At 36.9% G+C, this 18,075-nt stretch overlaps 2 protein-coding genes across 2 annotated transcripts; one reads left to right on the top strand and one right to left on the bottom strand.

The window, feature by feature from the left end:
* Nucleotides 1-293: 293 nt before the first annotated feature.
* On the bottom strand, nucleotides 294-12,418 carry ajuba (ajuba LIM protein). The gene is made up of 8 exons (XM_087261034.2): nucleotides 9,767-12,418; nucleotides 8,637-8,738; nucleotides 8,241-8,308; nucleotides 6,236-6,298; nucleotides 6,025-6,155; nucleotides 3,638-3,689; nucleotides 941-1,009; nucleotides 294-866 (listed from the first exon to the last, which is right to left on the bottom strand). Exons 1-8 carry the CDS (start codon nucleotides 11,214-11,216, stop codon nucleotides 732-734), a joined length of 2,070 nt encoding a protein of 689 aa, XP_087117160.1. The 5' UTR covers nucleotides 11,217-12,418; the 3' UTR covers nucleotides 294-731.
* A 2,515-nt stretch (nucleotides 12,419-14,933) lies between these two features.
* On the top strand, nucleotides 14,934-17,213 carry mrpl52 (mitochondrial ribosomal protein L52). Its single transcript, NM_001327910.1, is given in 5 exon segments — nucleotides 14,934-14,988; nucleotides 15,197-15,266; nucleotides 16,639-16,706; nucleotides 16,900-16,964; nucleotides 17,049-17,213. Coding segments are annotated over 5 exon segments (384 nt in total). The 5' UTR covers nucleotides 14,934-14,954; the 3' UTR covers nucleotides 17,196-17,213.
* The last annotated feature ends 862 nt before the right edge of the window (nucleotides 17,214-18,075 follow it).

Here is an 18,075-nt window from a genome sequence, read left to right on the forward strand (position 1 = left end):
TCTGATCTAAAGCAGGGGTGTCCAATCACTGTCCTGGAGGGCCGGTGTCCTGGAGAGTTTAGCTCCAGCCCTAATCAAACACACCTGAACCAGCTAATCAAGCTCTTACTAGATATACTAGAAAAGTCCTGGCAGGAGTGTTGAAGCAAGTTGGAGCTAAAGTCAGCAGGACACCAGACCTCCATGACCGAGTTTGGACACCCCTGATCTGAAGTATTTATGGATGAAAGAAGAAAAAACCCACACACTTATACACAGAAAGAGATTTATTAATTAAAACAGATACAGGAATGTTTTTAATCTTTTGCAATCACTTTATTTAAAAAAAAATCTCTTAATAGGTAAACATGTTTAAGTGCAAAATCTTAGCTAGTGAAATTAAATATAGAAAAATGTTAAGCAAAAAAATAATAATAATCCCTTGTTTTTTTCCCTACAGCAAACAGTAGATACAGGAGTAAAACAGTGTTCTGTGATATTTCGACTCCCTCTAAACGAAACAAGCAGGCGACAATCTTAACCTCAAGAGAATCTTTTTTTGTTCAGCAGGATTCAGTTGCTGCATTTCCCAGCCACTAGAGGGCGATATAGTCAATAGCGGATCTGGGATTTGCATTTGAAATGTACTTTGACCTCAAGTCTCAGAAAGGCATTACCCCCCTCTAGCTTTACATAAAGACGATCATTTACAGTGTGCATATGAGAATATGAAGTAGGTGATGTTGGTCAGTTCAGTGTGTGTTGTTGTGAGGAGGAAGGTTGTGTGTGACGCAGACCCGGCTCATGTGGCACGAGTGACAGAGCAGATGAGCATCCAGAGGGAAACACTGAGATCCAGGCTCATCCGAGAGCTGCTTTCCACACTCCTGGAGCAGAAGAGAGCACGTGTTATCTCCAGAACAAGCAAATGGTGAACCAAACCGCTTTCTAGGACACTCACCTCACAATGATAACACTCAAAGTGATAGTCTTTGTTCATCGACACCACCCTGAGGATCTCCTCACTGCCCTGAAACACACACGCAGACACATGATCCTCAATTCACCGCTCATAAGCTTTATTTTGTGTAATTAATGAAAATAATTTAATGAGCAAGTGCATCATGAATGTTTTCATTCTTTTTCTGATTTTCTACGCTGAGCACATCCACCTTTTATATGAGTAATAATGAGAATTTGTGGACAAGAAGCCCTGAATTAAATTCACTTTCCCTCCGCCAAGAGGTTAATATATGAACATTTATTTTACCCCGGTATTTTCAATGGAGTTTCTGTGCTAGCCTGCTGCTACTGACGACGCTATCATTTACACGGCCTTTCATGCTTATACAACTAATTGAATGCTTAAGTCTATTTAAGTGATTGTAATTTAATTACATTTCAAGCTTTCATCAGAAGTTTATTGTTGGCTGAAAAGCATTAGCTGTGCATATAGCCATAGATATTTACATTAGATGTCGCATATGCTATTGTTGTCTATTGGATGGATTGTGTCAGTAAAGTCGCCATTTTAGTACAGGGTGGCGCTCCTTTGAAGTGTATGTGATATCAAGACTGGACATCCTGAGCCAGAGATATACACCTATGCACATATATCTATGATCAGGAGTTTTCCCGGTGGTCAGTATGCAAATATTTGTTTTTAAATTACAAAAATTATAATTTTACATCACTTTTCTATATCTATGGATCAGTGATCGCACGGGCATTGCAGACAAAACGCAAGTGTTTGTGTGCATGGAAATGTCCCTCCCTGTTAAATTTGATTTGATCCATGTCCTGAAACACACCCCTCTCTCGCTTTCACTTCTCATTCTAACAGAGGGAGCGATTCGTTTGTGAATTAATCTCTGTTATAAACGACTTGTGTGAACCATCGATATCCCTGCGACTCAATGTGCATAATATTCACCTCTTTGATCTGAATGGTCTATAACATTTGTAATGTTCAATCCTTTATGAAGGACAGTATGCACATTTTGGCGCAGGGATTGTTATGTTTTCTGGCACCCTTATAAGTTACTTTAAAAGCTAGTCGTTAGTTTATTTAGCCGACAATAATACAAGTTTCATTGTAAAGATACAATATTTCATTTACATTGTTTGATGATTTTATTTAACAAAACTAGCATAAGTCTAGATTTTGCAGCAAGTTGGTGCTACTTTAACTTATGGTCAGTGCCGTAAGTGATTATTATCATCAATGACGTGACTTGTTGAGCACAAAAGTTAAAACAAAATCTTAAAAACCTAAATCTTACCTATGAAATGTTCTGCCTTCATGCTTTTTCTTTGTTTGCTCGTTACTACACCCATATGCAGCGCAAAAGTCCAGCATCTTCAGATTGGTTTTGACTAGTGTGACTGAATGACTTTTATCCTGGGAGCACTGTACAAATGTGGCAGCGGTATTGACGCATACGTATGCGATACCTAGTGTAAATGTATGTATATATAATAGTAATCTTCAGAAGTTGCTGAGACCTTTATTTCAGTATTGTTAATGTTCTAAATGTACTGTTCCCTAATATGGCGGTTTTTCAGCTACCGAAACGGGGAAGGGACGGTACACCAAACGCAAAAGCAAGTGGTCAGGAATTTCATGGAATATTACCAAAATAACAATGTGCACTGGCAAAATAAACACAGACTTTAAAGGGCACATAGGTTACCCCTTTTTTAAGATTTAATATTAATATTTTGGTTCTTCTGAGTGTGCCAGTTTAGGTTCAGTTCAAAATACAATTCAGATTTTTTTATTATAATGTGTTAAAAAGTGTTATTTTGGGGCGTGTACACAGGGGTTTTAGGGGTGTGTTGCTTCACATGAAAATTAGTTCCACCAAGGTCCACCATTTTTATATTGTTAAATTGGAAAAAAAAAAAGGACTGGGTGTGGTTATATCACCCCAATATGACGGTTTATACACTATACTTACACACGTCTGTCCAAACAGCTTGAAAAGATTTTAAACTGTAAACTTTCAGGGAAAGTCTTTACCTAGGTACAATTTTTTTTCAATCCAATCTTTAAAGACGACTTATTAAAATTTATACAATTATTTTTAGCAGATCACAAATAACATTAATAACTCAAAACAAGTACTTCTGCAGCAATATGATTGACTTAAATTGAATATTAGAGCTGTGGTGAAAAATGCTTAAGAAGTTGGTAGAAGTTGGCAGAGCCTTCAAATCCTTCTAAAAACTTGTTTCATTGATTCTGAGATTTCTGAAATGCATTGCTATTTTCTATCGAACGACTTCTGAGCTTCATTTTTTTTCCTTTTTTTTTACGCTTTGTGTTTTCCAAACAACCTAATAAAATCTAAATCATTTAATCTTCCTGCATCCAATTCCTTACACATACCACTTCAATCTAAAATAACTATTAACAAAAGTTAGGAAAGGTTTATCCAAATTAGGAGATCATAAAAATCTTAGCTAAATGCTCAAACGCTCTTCTTTATAAACATTTAGATGTAAGGTTAACAACTAGTCTAGAGCGCCATTTACTGTTAAAAGGTAGTCCCAGCAACAATGTTCTTTCACAAAAATCATGCATTTTAAATGTATTAACTGCTAGAAACCCAATAGTTACAAACTGTAGATTAATGCTACTAGGAAAATAAGTTACCTCAGCAGGTAATATGGGTTGTAAACAGGCAGCGCATTTGGGAGCAAATGTCCTGAGGAAGAGAAAGAGAAGACCCACATCAACAGCAGGTAAACATATATTTAAATGTGATCAATGATCTAACATAGATACAGCAATGTGATAGCAAACAGGAGAAACTATAGGGATTAAAAGCTTACTTGCATGCATTTCAACTTTTGTTTAGATACAAAAATACAATCATATATTTGATCAAAAACACAGATTTACTGACAAATAGCAGTTTTCGGTTTTAAAATGGAATAAAAGACCACTAAAAAGTTGTTACTGGTTATTTGCATATATTGGTTATTTGCTATATGCTATTATGTTATTCTTTAAATTAAATTAGTAAAATGTTTATTTTTGTATATATATATATATATATATATATATATATATATATATATATATATATATATATATATATATACATATATATATATATATATACATATATATATATATATATATATATACATATATGTATTTTTTTTAATTATTATTATTTCTTCTCATGCTTTCAGACCATATACATGGGATGTATGTAGCAGCCATCACTGCAGTCTTGTAAAAGTCTTGTCATCAGATTGTTGTAAAAGCAGTGAAACATTTAAATGCCTTTACTCACACATTTGATTAATGTAATCCATGCTTTCTGAATGAAATTATCAATTCCTTTCAAAACCAATATAAATCTTACTCTAGCTTACTTCTGAATGGCATTGTTAAAAACTGAATGCATCTGACAAAAGCTACGAAATCACATACTTCACCATGCTGTTAAAAACAACAACAGTATGTGACAAACGTTGGTGAAAAAAGTACCCGGATAATGTACTCTCTTAGTCGAGAATCAGAAATATGCATAGAATGGACACTTCACTATCCCTTAAGGCCTTGAGAGACATAACTGACACTGGTAGGTTTAGAGACAATGGATGATCAATTTAATGATAACTAATAGTACCTCCTCCATATTATATGTGCTTTCAGATGCAATCAAAGCATTTAGAAAAGCATTATGTTTGGCTCTGTGTACATGCAATCCATCTCTTCTTCAATATGTGCAAGTATGACCTGAGGAGTTTAACAATTTATCATGTTTCCTGTCAGTTTTTGCTCTGCACAAAAATATAAATATTTTATATGTTACAATATAGAGGTTGTGCCACTAAGCTTGTTTCACATGTATATATCTTAAAGGAACACTCCACTTTTTTGGCTCATTTTAAGTTACCTAGAATTTAAGCTTTACAATTTTTTTAATTGCATTCACTTTTAGCATAGCATAGATCATTGATTCAGATTAGACCATTAGCGTTTGGCTAAAAAAAAAAAAAAAAAAGAAATTCAAATTAAAGCTTCACTCTATTGTAGTTACATTGTGTAATAAGACAGACCGAAAAATGAAAAGTTGTTATTTTTTAGATCTATATAAATAGGAACTATACTCTCATTTCAGCACATCAATAATCAAGTTTCATCAACTTTGATGCTGTACCATGGCTACAGTGAGCTCAACAGTAAGAGTCAATCTTTAAATAAGAAAAGTATCAAAAAAATTTAATTAGATGCTAACGGTGTAATCCAATTCAATTGTTTACGCTAAGCTAAGCTAATAGATAAAAAAAAAAGATTGAAATCAACTGTTTAATATTTTGGCTTCTATGCGAACACTGCCACACATTTAATTCAAAAACAAAATTCAAATATTAATATTTTTAGCAATATTCAGGTCACAACTAAACATGAACAGCAACAAATCAAGCCGTTGTTAATGTTAAACTAACTAACAATTAGGAGTGCACAAAATATAGTTTCAGCATCAATAACGCAATGTGATCATTCGCAATAGTTACATCGCGAGTCTGGATTATAATTTAGGATTATAACTAATGCTGATTGAGGCCTGTGACTGTGTGAGGGATTTGAAAGTATTCAGACAAAATAAATTGCAGCGTTTTTAACTTTTTTACAGTTTGTAATTAATTTTATTGAATTGTTTACATAAGGAAGACTATGCAATATTATTTTATAATTAATTATTAAATGACTGTATACCTGATTACAGTCAGACTGCTTGAAAAACATTAAAATGCTGTTTATTTAATTTGCATATTTTTTTTCTTCATTGAATTTACCCATGCCTGTAGATTGTTTATTATATTATATGCACTCCCTTAATCATGCCAATCAATCAAAAATGATCAATTCTTCCCAAATAGTTATTCAACTCATCTGGTTAAATTGTATTCATATCACAAAATAAAAATAAAATAAAAAAGAAAAGAAAAGTCAATGTTAGATTTTTCCAATATCGTGCAGCCTTACTAACAATGGTTATTAACACAGTTTACTCCACAGACCTGTTGTAGTCAGAGACGCAGTAGACGTTGTTGAGGTAGTCCACTGTGAAGGGCACACCATCTAAAGCCTTCGAGCAGACTGTACAACGGAAACATCCGGGGTGATAAGAGTTCCCCAAAGCCTGCAGAATCTGACAAACACACATAAACACAGAACTGTGAAGACAAGAGCTTTATAGCCGTCAAACACTGACACTGTGCTCACACTGACCTGCTCCAGGATGAGGTGCCCACAAACACTGCACTTCTCTGCTGCCTCCTGGAAGCCTGAGAACTGGGATAAAAACATTAGGAGTTAAAACTGATTAAAACGAACATTTAGAAAATCAAATATTGTTTAGATCTACATATGAAATTGTGTACAATTTGTTTTATAGCAATATTTAATGACAGCTATATGTAAATATTTAATATATGAAGAGTTCAGATGCAAAAACCTCTAAGTGTCATCTGAAATCCTCAGAAATCATCTGAAATTTTCCTCTAAAATTATCATTTTTCTCAGGCTTTTGTGTGTAACTTTAGTAATTTTACTCTTATGGCAAACAATGGGTTATTTTCATTGCCTTTAAAGTGAAATAACTGAATATAAATATTAGAGGCTGAGAAAAATGCAACTTTTAAAGGAAAATATCAGACGGTACTAAAAGGTTTTGCATCTGAACTAAACATGGAATGATGACCATTTTCAAGTTATGCCACGATTTGTCCAGGTTTTAAAACCGGCAAAATTGTCTGTTATATCGTTCCTACGGTATATGTAAGATTTTTTTGTAGTTGTTTTTTAGGACAACAGTATCTCCAGCAGAAAATATTTCCAAAAATTCCGTTTTAAATTGTAAAGAAATCTTTGTTTTCGAAACAAATGAAGACAGCCGAAGTCAATGATTCATTTGAATTATTTAGCCTGACATGTTTACTGCTATAAAATATTTTAAATTTTTCTCAGAATAAATATATTGGCTGTCCAAAATTACTTACTACTCAGTAGGAACTGCATTTGAATTTACAACTCGACTAATAGAAAAGTATGTTCTATACAGTATGAATGAGAGTAGTATAAATGGAGCTCAGATGTACTACATCTGCCATTTTATCATGATTTTATCACATTCTTGAATTCTTTTGCGGGGCATCATAGGATAGCGTAACGTCCATCTAATGCACACTTCAGAATCTCGCTGGAAGTAGTAGTTGATCCGGGTATTTTTCGCATACTGTTTTCCAATTTCTATGAACTTGGACATACTACTCAGCTCGCATACTGTTTTTAGCATACTATATAGTATGGAAGTGTGCGATTTTGGATGCAGCCTTTGTGTTCAAATAGGAAAAAAGGTGTTTTTTTTACCATCATTATACTTATCATACCTTCAGAATCTTATACTAGCCCATGCCTAATATGAACTCTTTATATACGCAATAATTAAAATATATAATACTTAATTTATTAATGATATTATTACATATATATTAAATTAAAAAAACTTGAATGTTAAAAAAATCCTCTCTTCCATTTTAAAAATGTTATTGTATATATTTAAAAAATAAACTGTATATAAAATATATTTCATAATAATGCACAAGCATATTTTTCTATCTTCGCTTTAACTTTTTGTTTGTTTTTTTAAATACCAACAATTTTTCATTTCATAAATATTATATTATTTATAAACATTTCTCATTTCATACTTAAAACCTTATTACTGATTGTATTATTAGTATTCATTCATTTTCTTTTCGGCTTTGTCCCTTTATAATCAGGGGTTGCCACAGCGGAAAGAACCGCCAAGTCATCCAGCATATATTTTACGCAGTGGATGCCCTTCCAGCAAGGGGAAACACCCAAACACACTCTTGTATGCCCACCCACACATACACCAATTTAGCTTATTTAATTCAACTATAGCACATGTCTTTGGACTGTGGGAGAAACCAGATTAGCTAGAGGAAACCCACACGAACACAGGAAGAACATACTCCAAACAGAAATCCTGACTGACCCAGCCGGTGCTTAAACCAGCGACCTTCGTTCTGTAAGGCAACAGCGCTACCCACTGCGCCACCGTGTCATCCATATTATTATTATAATTATTATTATTAATAACACAAGCAATAATTATAATTTATAAATACAATATCTTTAAACCTTTAACACGGTCTAAAATGACCAGAAAGTCAAAATGCAGCACTTTTAAGCCTAAAGTCATTCTTACCATGTAATCCTCCTTACAGTAAACGGAGCCATTGACATTGTAAAAGTCCTTGTTCCGGAGCGTTCGCCCTACAAGCGAAAACAAGACAGCAGAGAGATGTTAAAAACCCCACCAAGACAAATAATGACCCAAATGAAGAGGTAGTGAAATACAAGGTTATGTGATCCAAGTCAGTGTTTCTCAACCACTTTCCTTGAGGACCACCAGCTCTGCATTATCAATGTCTCCTATAACCAAACACACCTGATTCAGATCATCAGCTCATTAGCAGAGACTGAAAGACCTGTAAGAGGTGTGACGGAGAAAGGAGACATCCACAACATGCAGTGTTGGTGGCCCACCAGAAACGTGGTTGAGAAACACTGATCCAAGTGTAACACTACTTAAACCACTCACCACAGGACACGCATGTGAAGCAGCGGGTGTGATACAGACTGTCCAGAGCCTGGCAAGCATTATCTGCTCCATAAACGCCTTTACCGCACTTCACACATGTACCTGAAAAGCAAGAACACAGCAACAAACATAATCTGAGTACACTATAAACAAAAGCATCACCACACACACATAATTCAGGTGGCTACCCAAGACAATGAGGTCACCGTTCGATCGTAGCAATTACACAAACACGGTGGCAGAGCTGTCTGGACTTAAAAATACGTGTCTGCGCCGCATGACTCGCACATTCTTCCCTCATAACACCATCATCAGTGGGTTTGTTTCTTGTAGCAACACTACACACACACACTGATAAATCTGACCAGAGTCTGACAACCCTTTCATTACTCAAGAAAAAAAGGCTAATAGACTGTTAGATACAGGTATTAGATATTGTGTCGGAGTGAGGTAATGTCTTAAACTTTACACAGGTGCTTTTCGTGGAGGTTTCCTTGTCGCAACAAAGCGCTCCACACACAGAAGGCACAAACACACACCCAACCCTCACAATTGAGTGTGTGAGAGAGCCTTCCCTGAGGACTCAAATACCTGAGCTAAACAAGCACACGCCAGCACACGCTAGTGCACGCTAACACACATGAACACACCCTCGCTCAAACTGTGGCTGGCCGAAAGCCGAGAGCACTTACACACACACACAGAGAGAAGAGAGAAAACCCTTTTCTTAACCAAGCCTCTGTCCTACTGTATTACTCACAGCTCTTTGGTATGACCAGCATATCACAGAGCCTGTAATTTGGGGTCATGCATAATCACTATGCTCGCTCCAGGCAGATATTTTTGACATTGGAGTTTGTTCAGAATTCTATATAGCCTTGGGTGGAGGGCCTATTTATATATTTATATATATATATATATATATATACACACATATTCACTCGGTGACTTGCGAGTTAGTTATTATGGTTAGTTAAAGAAAGAAGAAGGCTAGCTGAACCTGATGCTCTTTAGGTCCTCAGAGAACACTTGCGTGTTTTAGCAGGTCTGACCACATCACATACATTCATGCTCTACCGCCACACTAGTCATGAACAAACAAGCCAAATAGGATGGGTTTGTGATCTCACCGAAGTACTCCTGTCTGTCCACTCCAGCCGCTGGTTCCTCCGGGGGTTTGCCTGGAGCTGCGGTGGGGGCTGGAGTTGATGTGGAGCTGGGTAGAATGGTGGCAGACACAGGCTGTTCTTTTAAAGTCAAACCCCCAAGTAATGCCTCTCCTTCCAGGGCAGCATCCCTCAATAGCAGGCGGGTGAGCTCCTGCTGGTAGCGGGTTCCTAGTAAGTCAGAGTGTCGTGCCCTTTCGCCCACAGCATCACCTCTTGACCCCCGCTGGTCAATAGGACCCCAGTCTGGTTCTGCACGGTGGAAGGTTACAGTATGTGTGCTCAGCGCAGGAGGATATGAGTGACGGCTGTCGCCAGACACACCTTCAAGACAGTCCCTCCAAACCTCAATAGGTGGCGCTCCTGTTTTCCCTGGTGCAGGGTGTGCTTGACCCAAAGTTGTGCCACTGAGTTGGGTCGACGAAAGTTGAAGCTGTTGAGCGGGCCCAGGTGTATGCCGGTTGTCGTAGCCCAAACTAATGCCACTTGTCCGATTACTGCTGCACCGACTTCCCATAGGGCTCCCACCACCGCCACCTCCTCCGCTAGCTGTGCTGCTGGCAAAGCTGGAGCGAGGGCTCGCCAGCACAGACTCCTGTAAGCTGAACGAAGAGCAGGGGCTCAGAGCTGGTGCAGATGGGAAGAAGAACCCCCCTACGCTACTATCGTGGGTCCTCTGTGGTGGATGGGACAGGGAAGCAGGGCGTCCACTATCCCAGGGTTCACCACCTGAGCTCAGACGCTTGTAGAAGAGAGCTTCCTGCAGGGACAAGCGTTTGTGCCGCTCCATCTCATGGAGGAAGCTGGGCTCCACCGCAGACAAGCGGGCTGCCGAGCTGTGCGTCGGGTATGGAGGGGGTACGGACGACAGAGGAGGAGGTTGGGCGAGAAGCTGCTGCCGCCGAACAAGCTGCTGGAGCTCCAGCGAATAACGACGCTGCTTTAGGGCTGCACGGGAATTCGGGCTGTACGCCCCCTGTGGGTCACCTTCACCTCCTCGTCTCATCTGGTCACAGGTACCACGGCCCTCCAACGTATCAGGTAGGTAGCATGATGCTCGCTGCTGGGGCGACCGGCGCCGCAGAGGGGCAAGAGTCGATGGATGATGCTCAATCCCCGGCCCACAATCCTCAGCTACAGGGACTGCTGTGTTATTGGGAGGTGCGATTCTCTGAGAAGAGCCCACCTTCCCAGGTCTTCCAGCTGACTGTCCACAGGCCTCAACAGAAGTGGAGAGGGGGAACTGAGAAGTGTTCGCGGGAGCGTTGATCTGTGGCACAATCCCATTATTGGCATTATTGGTGTTGCTGTTGTTATTCGTGTTGACCAAGTCATTTTTCTTTTTGCTGAATTTGACACTGCCAGAGTCACTCAGTTTGAGCTTTTGCTTGAGTTTGATGCCAAGTCGATCCATTGTTTGCTTTTGATAATATAAGCTCAACTACGATATATATAAAATATAAAGTACCAATTGAATTTCTTATAGATGCCACCTGAAAATGACTACAGTTTAAATAGTGTACGACATAAATACGGTGAAATACAGTGTGGACACAAACCTCATTCAAGTGTTTCAACAGCAGGTGAAATAACAGACCAAACGATGTGTGACAACCAAAAACAAAGAATACAAATCCGCACAAACACATACAAAAACACTAACTGTTAAAAACTAATACTTTCTGAAGATCTACAAAAATAAATATGTAACTTTGAAGATAAATAAAAACACTATGGCATTTTCTGCAGGCTACATGTCGCGCTAGTTAGACTTGAAAACAAGAGGATTGACTCCAAGCTGTTTGCTTGTGGTGAACTTGCTGGACAGGAGAGTGAACGGGAGCATGTTCATCCATTTGTTTGCAGCTACTTGTGGCCTTGTCTTCAGCAGTGAGCAAACCAATGTGTGGAAACTACTGTAGGGCTTCAAAGAGTCCTTAACACTCGTCCCAGACTCGCGCAGAGCTGCTCCATTCAAACGACGAGTCCCCCCGTCTCATCCCCAGCACTGATCCACTGCCTCTGTTGTCGGAAACACTGGCAAGTTTTATAATTACCGCTTGGTTCGTTTTCTCTGTAGAGTTACCTAAAATGCGCTGTGGGTTGATTAAAAGGGAGCAGGGTTTAAATACTGAATAAACTCCAGCACGTCTTCCTTTGATTGGGCTGGAGTTAAACACACAGGTTATGGGATCCTCCACGGCCCCTTCCTGTCCAACTAGCGGCTTTCAAAAAGCCAAGTTGAAAACGTTTCTCATTTATCGCGGATAAACGAGTCGCCAGTGTCCGCGAGCTCACCAGCGATTATTCCCCAGCAAAAAGTTACACGGTAGATCAAAGCCTCCCGTTGTTCCACAGGATCTCCACTTTGCCCGGTGCAGTTCAGAAGAAAATGACCATTATTCCCCAAAAGTGGAAGTCCTCAAAAGCGCGTAACAATAAAGCAGAAGCTGCAGCGAGTCGAAGGGAGGAAGTTCGCGTTTCGCTCAGCCACACATATTCGCGTGGATAAACACGCACTGCGCACTCTACGCCGGAAAACTGCGCTAAAATGTTCAACGTACAGTTTCTTTCTTTCCAATTTTTTCCCTTCCTCCCCCTTTCTTCTTCCTCTGTGGCTTTTTTCCCCGACCGGAACACCTTTCCCTCGGGCAGCGCGCATGAATAGCATCCCACTATTTCGTCACACAGACCAACTTCTGAAACAGACTGTGCCATTGGTTCAGCCTACTGTTTGGACTTACACAAACAACCTTGACACAATCGCGCACATTTATCAGATTGGATAAAACATTTCGTGTTTGTCTAAAGGAGGCAGAAAGAGCTTCATTAATAAATACACTACCAGCTGAAACATGTTTGGAAACAGTGAGACTATATATATATATATATATATATATATATATATATATATATATATATATATATATATATATATATATATATATATATATATATATATATATATATATATATATATAGGCCTATATATATATATATATATATATTTTTTTTTTTTTTTTTTTTTGCTGTTTTTGATTTAAGGTTGTACTGTTCACTGAGGCTGTATTTATTCAATAAAACATACAACACAAATAGTAAAAATAACTGATATATATATATATATATATATATATATATATATATATATATATATATATATATATATATATATGTGTGTGTGTGTGTGTGTGTGTGTGTGTGTGTGTGTGTGTGTGTGTGTGTGTGTGTGTGTAATTTTTCCAAAAGTGACATTTTGTAAATTAATTTTTTTAATTTTGTCTTCAGTAATCATGTTAATAATGCTAATTATTACGTTATAAAAGCCTGTTAAAATTATTTCTTGTACGTGCACTGCAAAAAACACTTTTCTTACTAAGATTCTTTGTCTTGTTTCTAGTCCAAATGTCTAAAAACTCCTAAATCAAGAACCATTTTCTAGTTAAGAAAAACATAATGTCTTGTATTGAGAAATAATATGCCAACATTAAGTGAGTTAAACTTAAAACAAGCAAAATAATCTGTCACTGGGGTAAGCAAAATAATCTTGTTTTCCTTTTGACATAAGATTATTTAGCTTACGCCATTGGCAGATTATTTTGCTTATTTTAATGAATAACTCACCTAATTTGGGCATAATATTTCTGAAAACAAGACAATATGTTTTGTTTATCTAGAAAATTCTATTTGATTTAAGAATTTGTGAATGTTTAGACTACAAACAAGACAAAAATATCTAAGTAAGAAAAGCATTTTTTAGCAGTGTGTAACACTGAAAATGCTAAAAATTAAGTGTTGAATCCTAGGAATATATTGAATTAAAAACATTTACGGAAAAAATAATATAATACAATGTTAGGGTACAATTATTTATTTTGTTTATGCATTTATTAGCCTATTATTGTCGTCAAATAATACAGCCTTTGTTAAGAGAAACATTAACCAATCTCAACGTTTTAAAACTTTTCAAACGTTTTTATAGTAATTCATCTGTAAATAAAACAATAACCTCAAAAGAAACTAAAATGCAGTCATATATCAATTGTTTTTTGTTTATTGTAAGTTTCATTGAACGTATTTGTAACGACACGTGGCACACAACTGGAATAAAAGACATTTATTCGACTTGGAACAACGTTTAAATAAACAAAGCCCTGAGAACATGTAAATGATTTGCAGACCTCACATATTTTCTCTGTCATTTTTCCAACCCTAAGGCCTAATTGGTCGCGCCGTGCCTTTCGTCTGTGGAATGCGCGGAGGGATCTCTTCAAGTTCTCTGGGACGGCGTGAGTCGGCCGCGTGTGTGCTTTTCGCGAGCGCAACAATGTAACTGTTTTTTCTTTTCTTCCCTCGCGGAAAATGCCTCTCGCTGCTCCATAGTTACCGAGCGGCATAAATTCCGGTGACAACTGACCTGCTGTCGTATGGTTACTGTATTCAACCCCACAGAGACCCTAAAAGAGCCAGTGCTGTTCTTTTGTTTAAAACATCGTTTTTCCCTACCCCGGAGCTCCCTCCTCCCCTTCTTGTCTTGTCTGCAGCTTCTCCTGCGGTTTGTGGGAGCGCGCACGGGCTCGCGCGCTCTGGCGAGTGGGGACTTGTCCGTCCGGGAGCGCACGCGGGAATGTTTCAGCGCTTACTCAGCACTGCTCGAGCCTGAACACTGGAGGAATGAAGGGGATCGGCGGTGCTGAAAGACTATTTATTATTAAAGCGGAAGGTGTAAAGGCCCTTCGTCAGAGGCGCCTCTGTGTCGTGTTTTTACAAGATGTTGTTTCTTTTCAAGACTTCCCCATGAATGAAAAAACACACCACTCCGTTTTATCTTGAATAAATGGAATGCACATTCTATTCTAAAGGCAGTTCAAAGTTCAGTTCTAAATATGACCAGGGACATGTTTGTTTACGTATGAACTGTTCTAAGTCGCAACACGTTTGTTTATTTTTAGTTTGTCTTTTGTTTTGAGATCAAGTTGTGATTAGAAGGGATGAAAATAAACAAAGTGTAGTTTATTCAACAAGTGTGAATCAGACACGTTTGAATGTGAGCACAGCATCATCTGCTGGTTGAAACAAGTCACGCATTTTAGGACAGAGGAGAGTGTATTTTCTTTTTGCCTTTTGCTTGCCGTACTTACTATAATCCAAAATGGCAGCAGCCTTGAGGACGGTCAGTGCTGCAGGTAAGGCATCGCGTTAGTCAACATTTAGCTTGATTTTGTAATTTATTGATGACATGTTTTGTTGTAATATAGATTTTATTTGTTTGAGTTTGGGATGAAATCTAAACGCTAATTGTTTAAGTCAGCGTGCTAATTGATGTCGGCAATGTTACTTCTCTGACAATGTCACAACTGATGAGTGCTAATTATTTTTATTCCACATTTACAGTGTCGAGGCAGTCTGTACGCACATTTTCATCGACGTGTGTGACACATGCAGGAATAAAGTGGAGATTAGAGTGAGTTTCCTCGAAAGGATGCGAAGGAGAAATGGTTTAAAATTAAATAGACACAAACTTTTTCAATCCTTCTATTATTTTTTAAAATAAATAAATTATTTAAATGATTAATATGTGTCAAAATCTTGCTGGTATAAAAACAATCAAATCTAATTGTTTGCATACATTACTTTGTTAATGAGTAGTTAACATCACATAATATTCACGTCTGTTTTGACCAAGAAGAGATCCATAACAAAGTTTTTAGTAATGGAAGAAAAAATTAAGAAGGAAAATAAATGTAAAACATATTTGTGTAAAATTATATGAGGTTATTATATTATTATTATATTATTATAAGAGGTTATTATTATTACTGTCAGATTATTGTTGAAAAAAACAACAGCATAAAATATCAATATAGGTTTATTAATTTATATCTGAAAATGTTTGTGCAATAAAATTTTTTTTTGAAAACTTTTCAGAGAGATATTTATATTGTGTTGGTGTTTTATTAAAATAAATGTGTAGATAGGTATACATTTGGACTGCTTTGAGCAGTCATGAATTAATTCAAATGATTTGAATGAAATTCCATCAACTTCAACAATTAAGTAGCTTATTCTATGTTTTTATAAACTCTGTACAATTATGTAATATATAATTTAGTTTTCAAAGCCATAGATTATGTGATGGCACCAATACTCTAGTGGTTAGCTCATTGACACATAGCACCTAGGTGCTTACAGCGACCCAAGTTCGATTCCTGGCTCGAGGTCCTTTGCTGATCCTTCCCCTATCACTAGGGCCAGACGGAATCTGCAAACGTTTTTTGTTATTTTTGCAGAGAATTTTGGATAAAATCTGCGGATTTCTGCAGAAATATTTTGGGAGTATCTCATCTACAACCTTAATATATAAAATAAAAATAATATATTTTTAACTTTTATTTAATGTTTTAAATGCATATCCAATTAGATTCACTTTGTTTGGTAAGTAATGCAAGTTTGTCATTTGATATATCTAGTAAAAGACAAAAATAATACTGTACAAACTGCATTGTACATAAATCAGATAAACATTTTCATATTAGTCAATAATATTACTGAAATTAATTTAAAAACTGGATAAATATAGATTTACACACATTTACTCAAGTAAATAAACAGATGATGGGCTAAAAATCTGTGGAATTCTGCGTGCGAAGAGTTCCTGGTGGGCCTACCTGTCACTGATACACTGTAAAATTCTGACACATTCATTGACTTCAAAATTAAAGATGTTAATCATTTACAATATGAAAAGTTATAGCGGTTAACCAGTGGTTGATGTCAGTGTTTTGGTCTTTTCAAATGGAATACTCCATGATACCCTGATCCTGTTTTGTTTGTAGAAATGGTTTACCACGTGGTGGATCAGAGTACGGACCATTAACAGATCTACCTGACTGGTCATTTGCAGGTGAACATTGTTTTACAATTTGTTGATAGATAAAACACAGTGTTGAGCACAGATGTACTGATTTTCTGAGTTCTATTGCATGCATCAGTTGCAAGTGGGTTAGTCAAAACATCCCATCACAGTTCCTGTATGAATGTAAATATGAGTGCTGATGAAGTCATTTCATTACGATACTTTTCATCTTGACTTCCAGATGGTAGGCCTGCACCACTGCTCAAAGGACAGATCCGCAGACAAAAGCAACGAGAGGAGTTTGCTGTAAGAGTTATAAAATGTTGTATTTGTTTCCTGATGATATTTAGCTTGAGAGAAATGTAGTATTTATAATTGTGTCCTGTTTAGAGAAGAGCCGTGTATCTCAATGCAGAGATGGATGAAGGGATGAAGCAGTGGCACGAGAGCGAAGAAGCAAAGAAACAGAAAGAAGAAGATGTCAAATCCTTACTGCTGAAACCTAAAGGGAATTTATTTAAACAAAAGAAGAAATAAAAATCCTTGGATACAAAATAAACCTGTGTGATTTCTGTTTTTTAAAAGTAATGCAAATTGATAAAGTTACAGCCTGTAGTTTTGTATACAAATTTACATATTGTGCTTCATGTTCCCAATCGCATGTTCAAACTTTTGATAGAAATTGTGTTTGCAAACATACTTGGGTGTGTGCACTTAATTTAGTGGGTTCTTTGATTAGTGTAATGTTTTAAAAGAACGGCTACATTTTTAAATATTAATATTTTAAAATGCTAAGCCTTCAGTTGTTAATAATGATTAGTGTTAAATATGGTTTAGTGATCATGTTTAATAGATATTTCCCAAAGTATTTATTTAAAAAAAACTAAACAATTTGAAAAATATAGTGTATTTTATGGGGAAGGGGCTTTTATTACAAAAACTAAATATTCAACTGTTGTACAACTTAAAATGGAACATATTTGATCGCTATAGCTTGCAACAGAAACAAACAAAACCTGAAAAAGCGGCGTTAAACCATCGTGAAATTATTTCACACAGTGAAATACTGTACTCCCCTACTCCAGTAGGCTGCAGTGTTTCTCCATCTTTTAGGTTGATCTTCTGGCAGCCATTTTTCTCTGTCCTTCTGGTCGGAAAAAAAGTTCTGCAGACTGAATAATCTTCTTCCGCTTTCTTCTTCCCAGTTTGTATGTTATTATTTTTGCTATTAGTGGTCGTCTGTTTTTGTTATTGTTCTTGTTCAACAAAGACCTGTTGTGCTTTTATGAAATGAATTCCGAGGTACAGACGGTCATCATATGAGATGCTGCCTGAGAAAGTAATTAAGGGTGTTGCTATGGTGACTCTATTTTATATTAGCCGCAAACTGCTATTTCAATTATTTTTAACCAGACAA

This window comes from Danio rerio, chromosome 7, assembly GCF_052040795.2.
Source record: "Danio rerio strain M-AB ecotype USA chromosome 7, GRCz13ab, whole genome shotgun sequence".
NCBI lineage: Eukaryota > Metazoa > Chordata > Actinopteri > Cypriniformes > Danionidae > Danio > Danio rerio.

Bases quoted from the DNA above. Each gene is read 5' to 3' on its own strand.
- ajuba (XM_087261034.2), bottom strand. From the start codon at position 11,216: ATGGATCGACTTGGCATCAAACTCAAGCAAAAGCTCAAACTGAGTGAC. The intron at 8,739-9,766 runs GTGAGATCACAA...CTTGCTTTTCAG, and splicing joins GGACAGACAGGAGTACTTCG to GTACATGTGTGAAGTGCGGT. The intron at 6,299-8,240 runs GTAAGAATGACT...TTTTTATCCCAG, and splicing joins ACTGTAAGGAGGATTACATG to TTCTCAGGCTTCCAGGAGGC.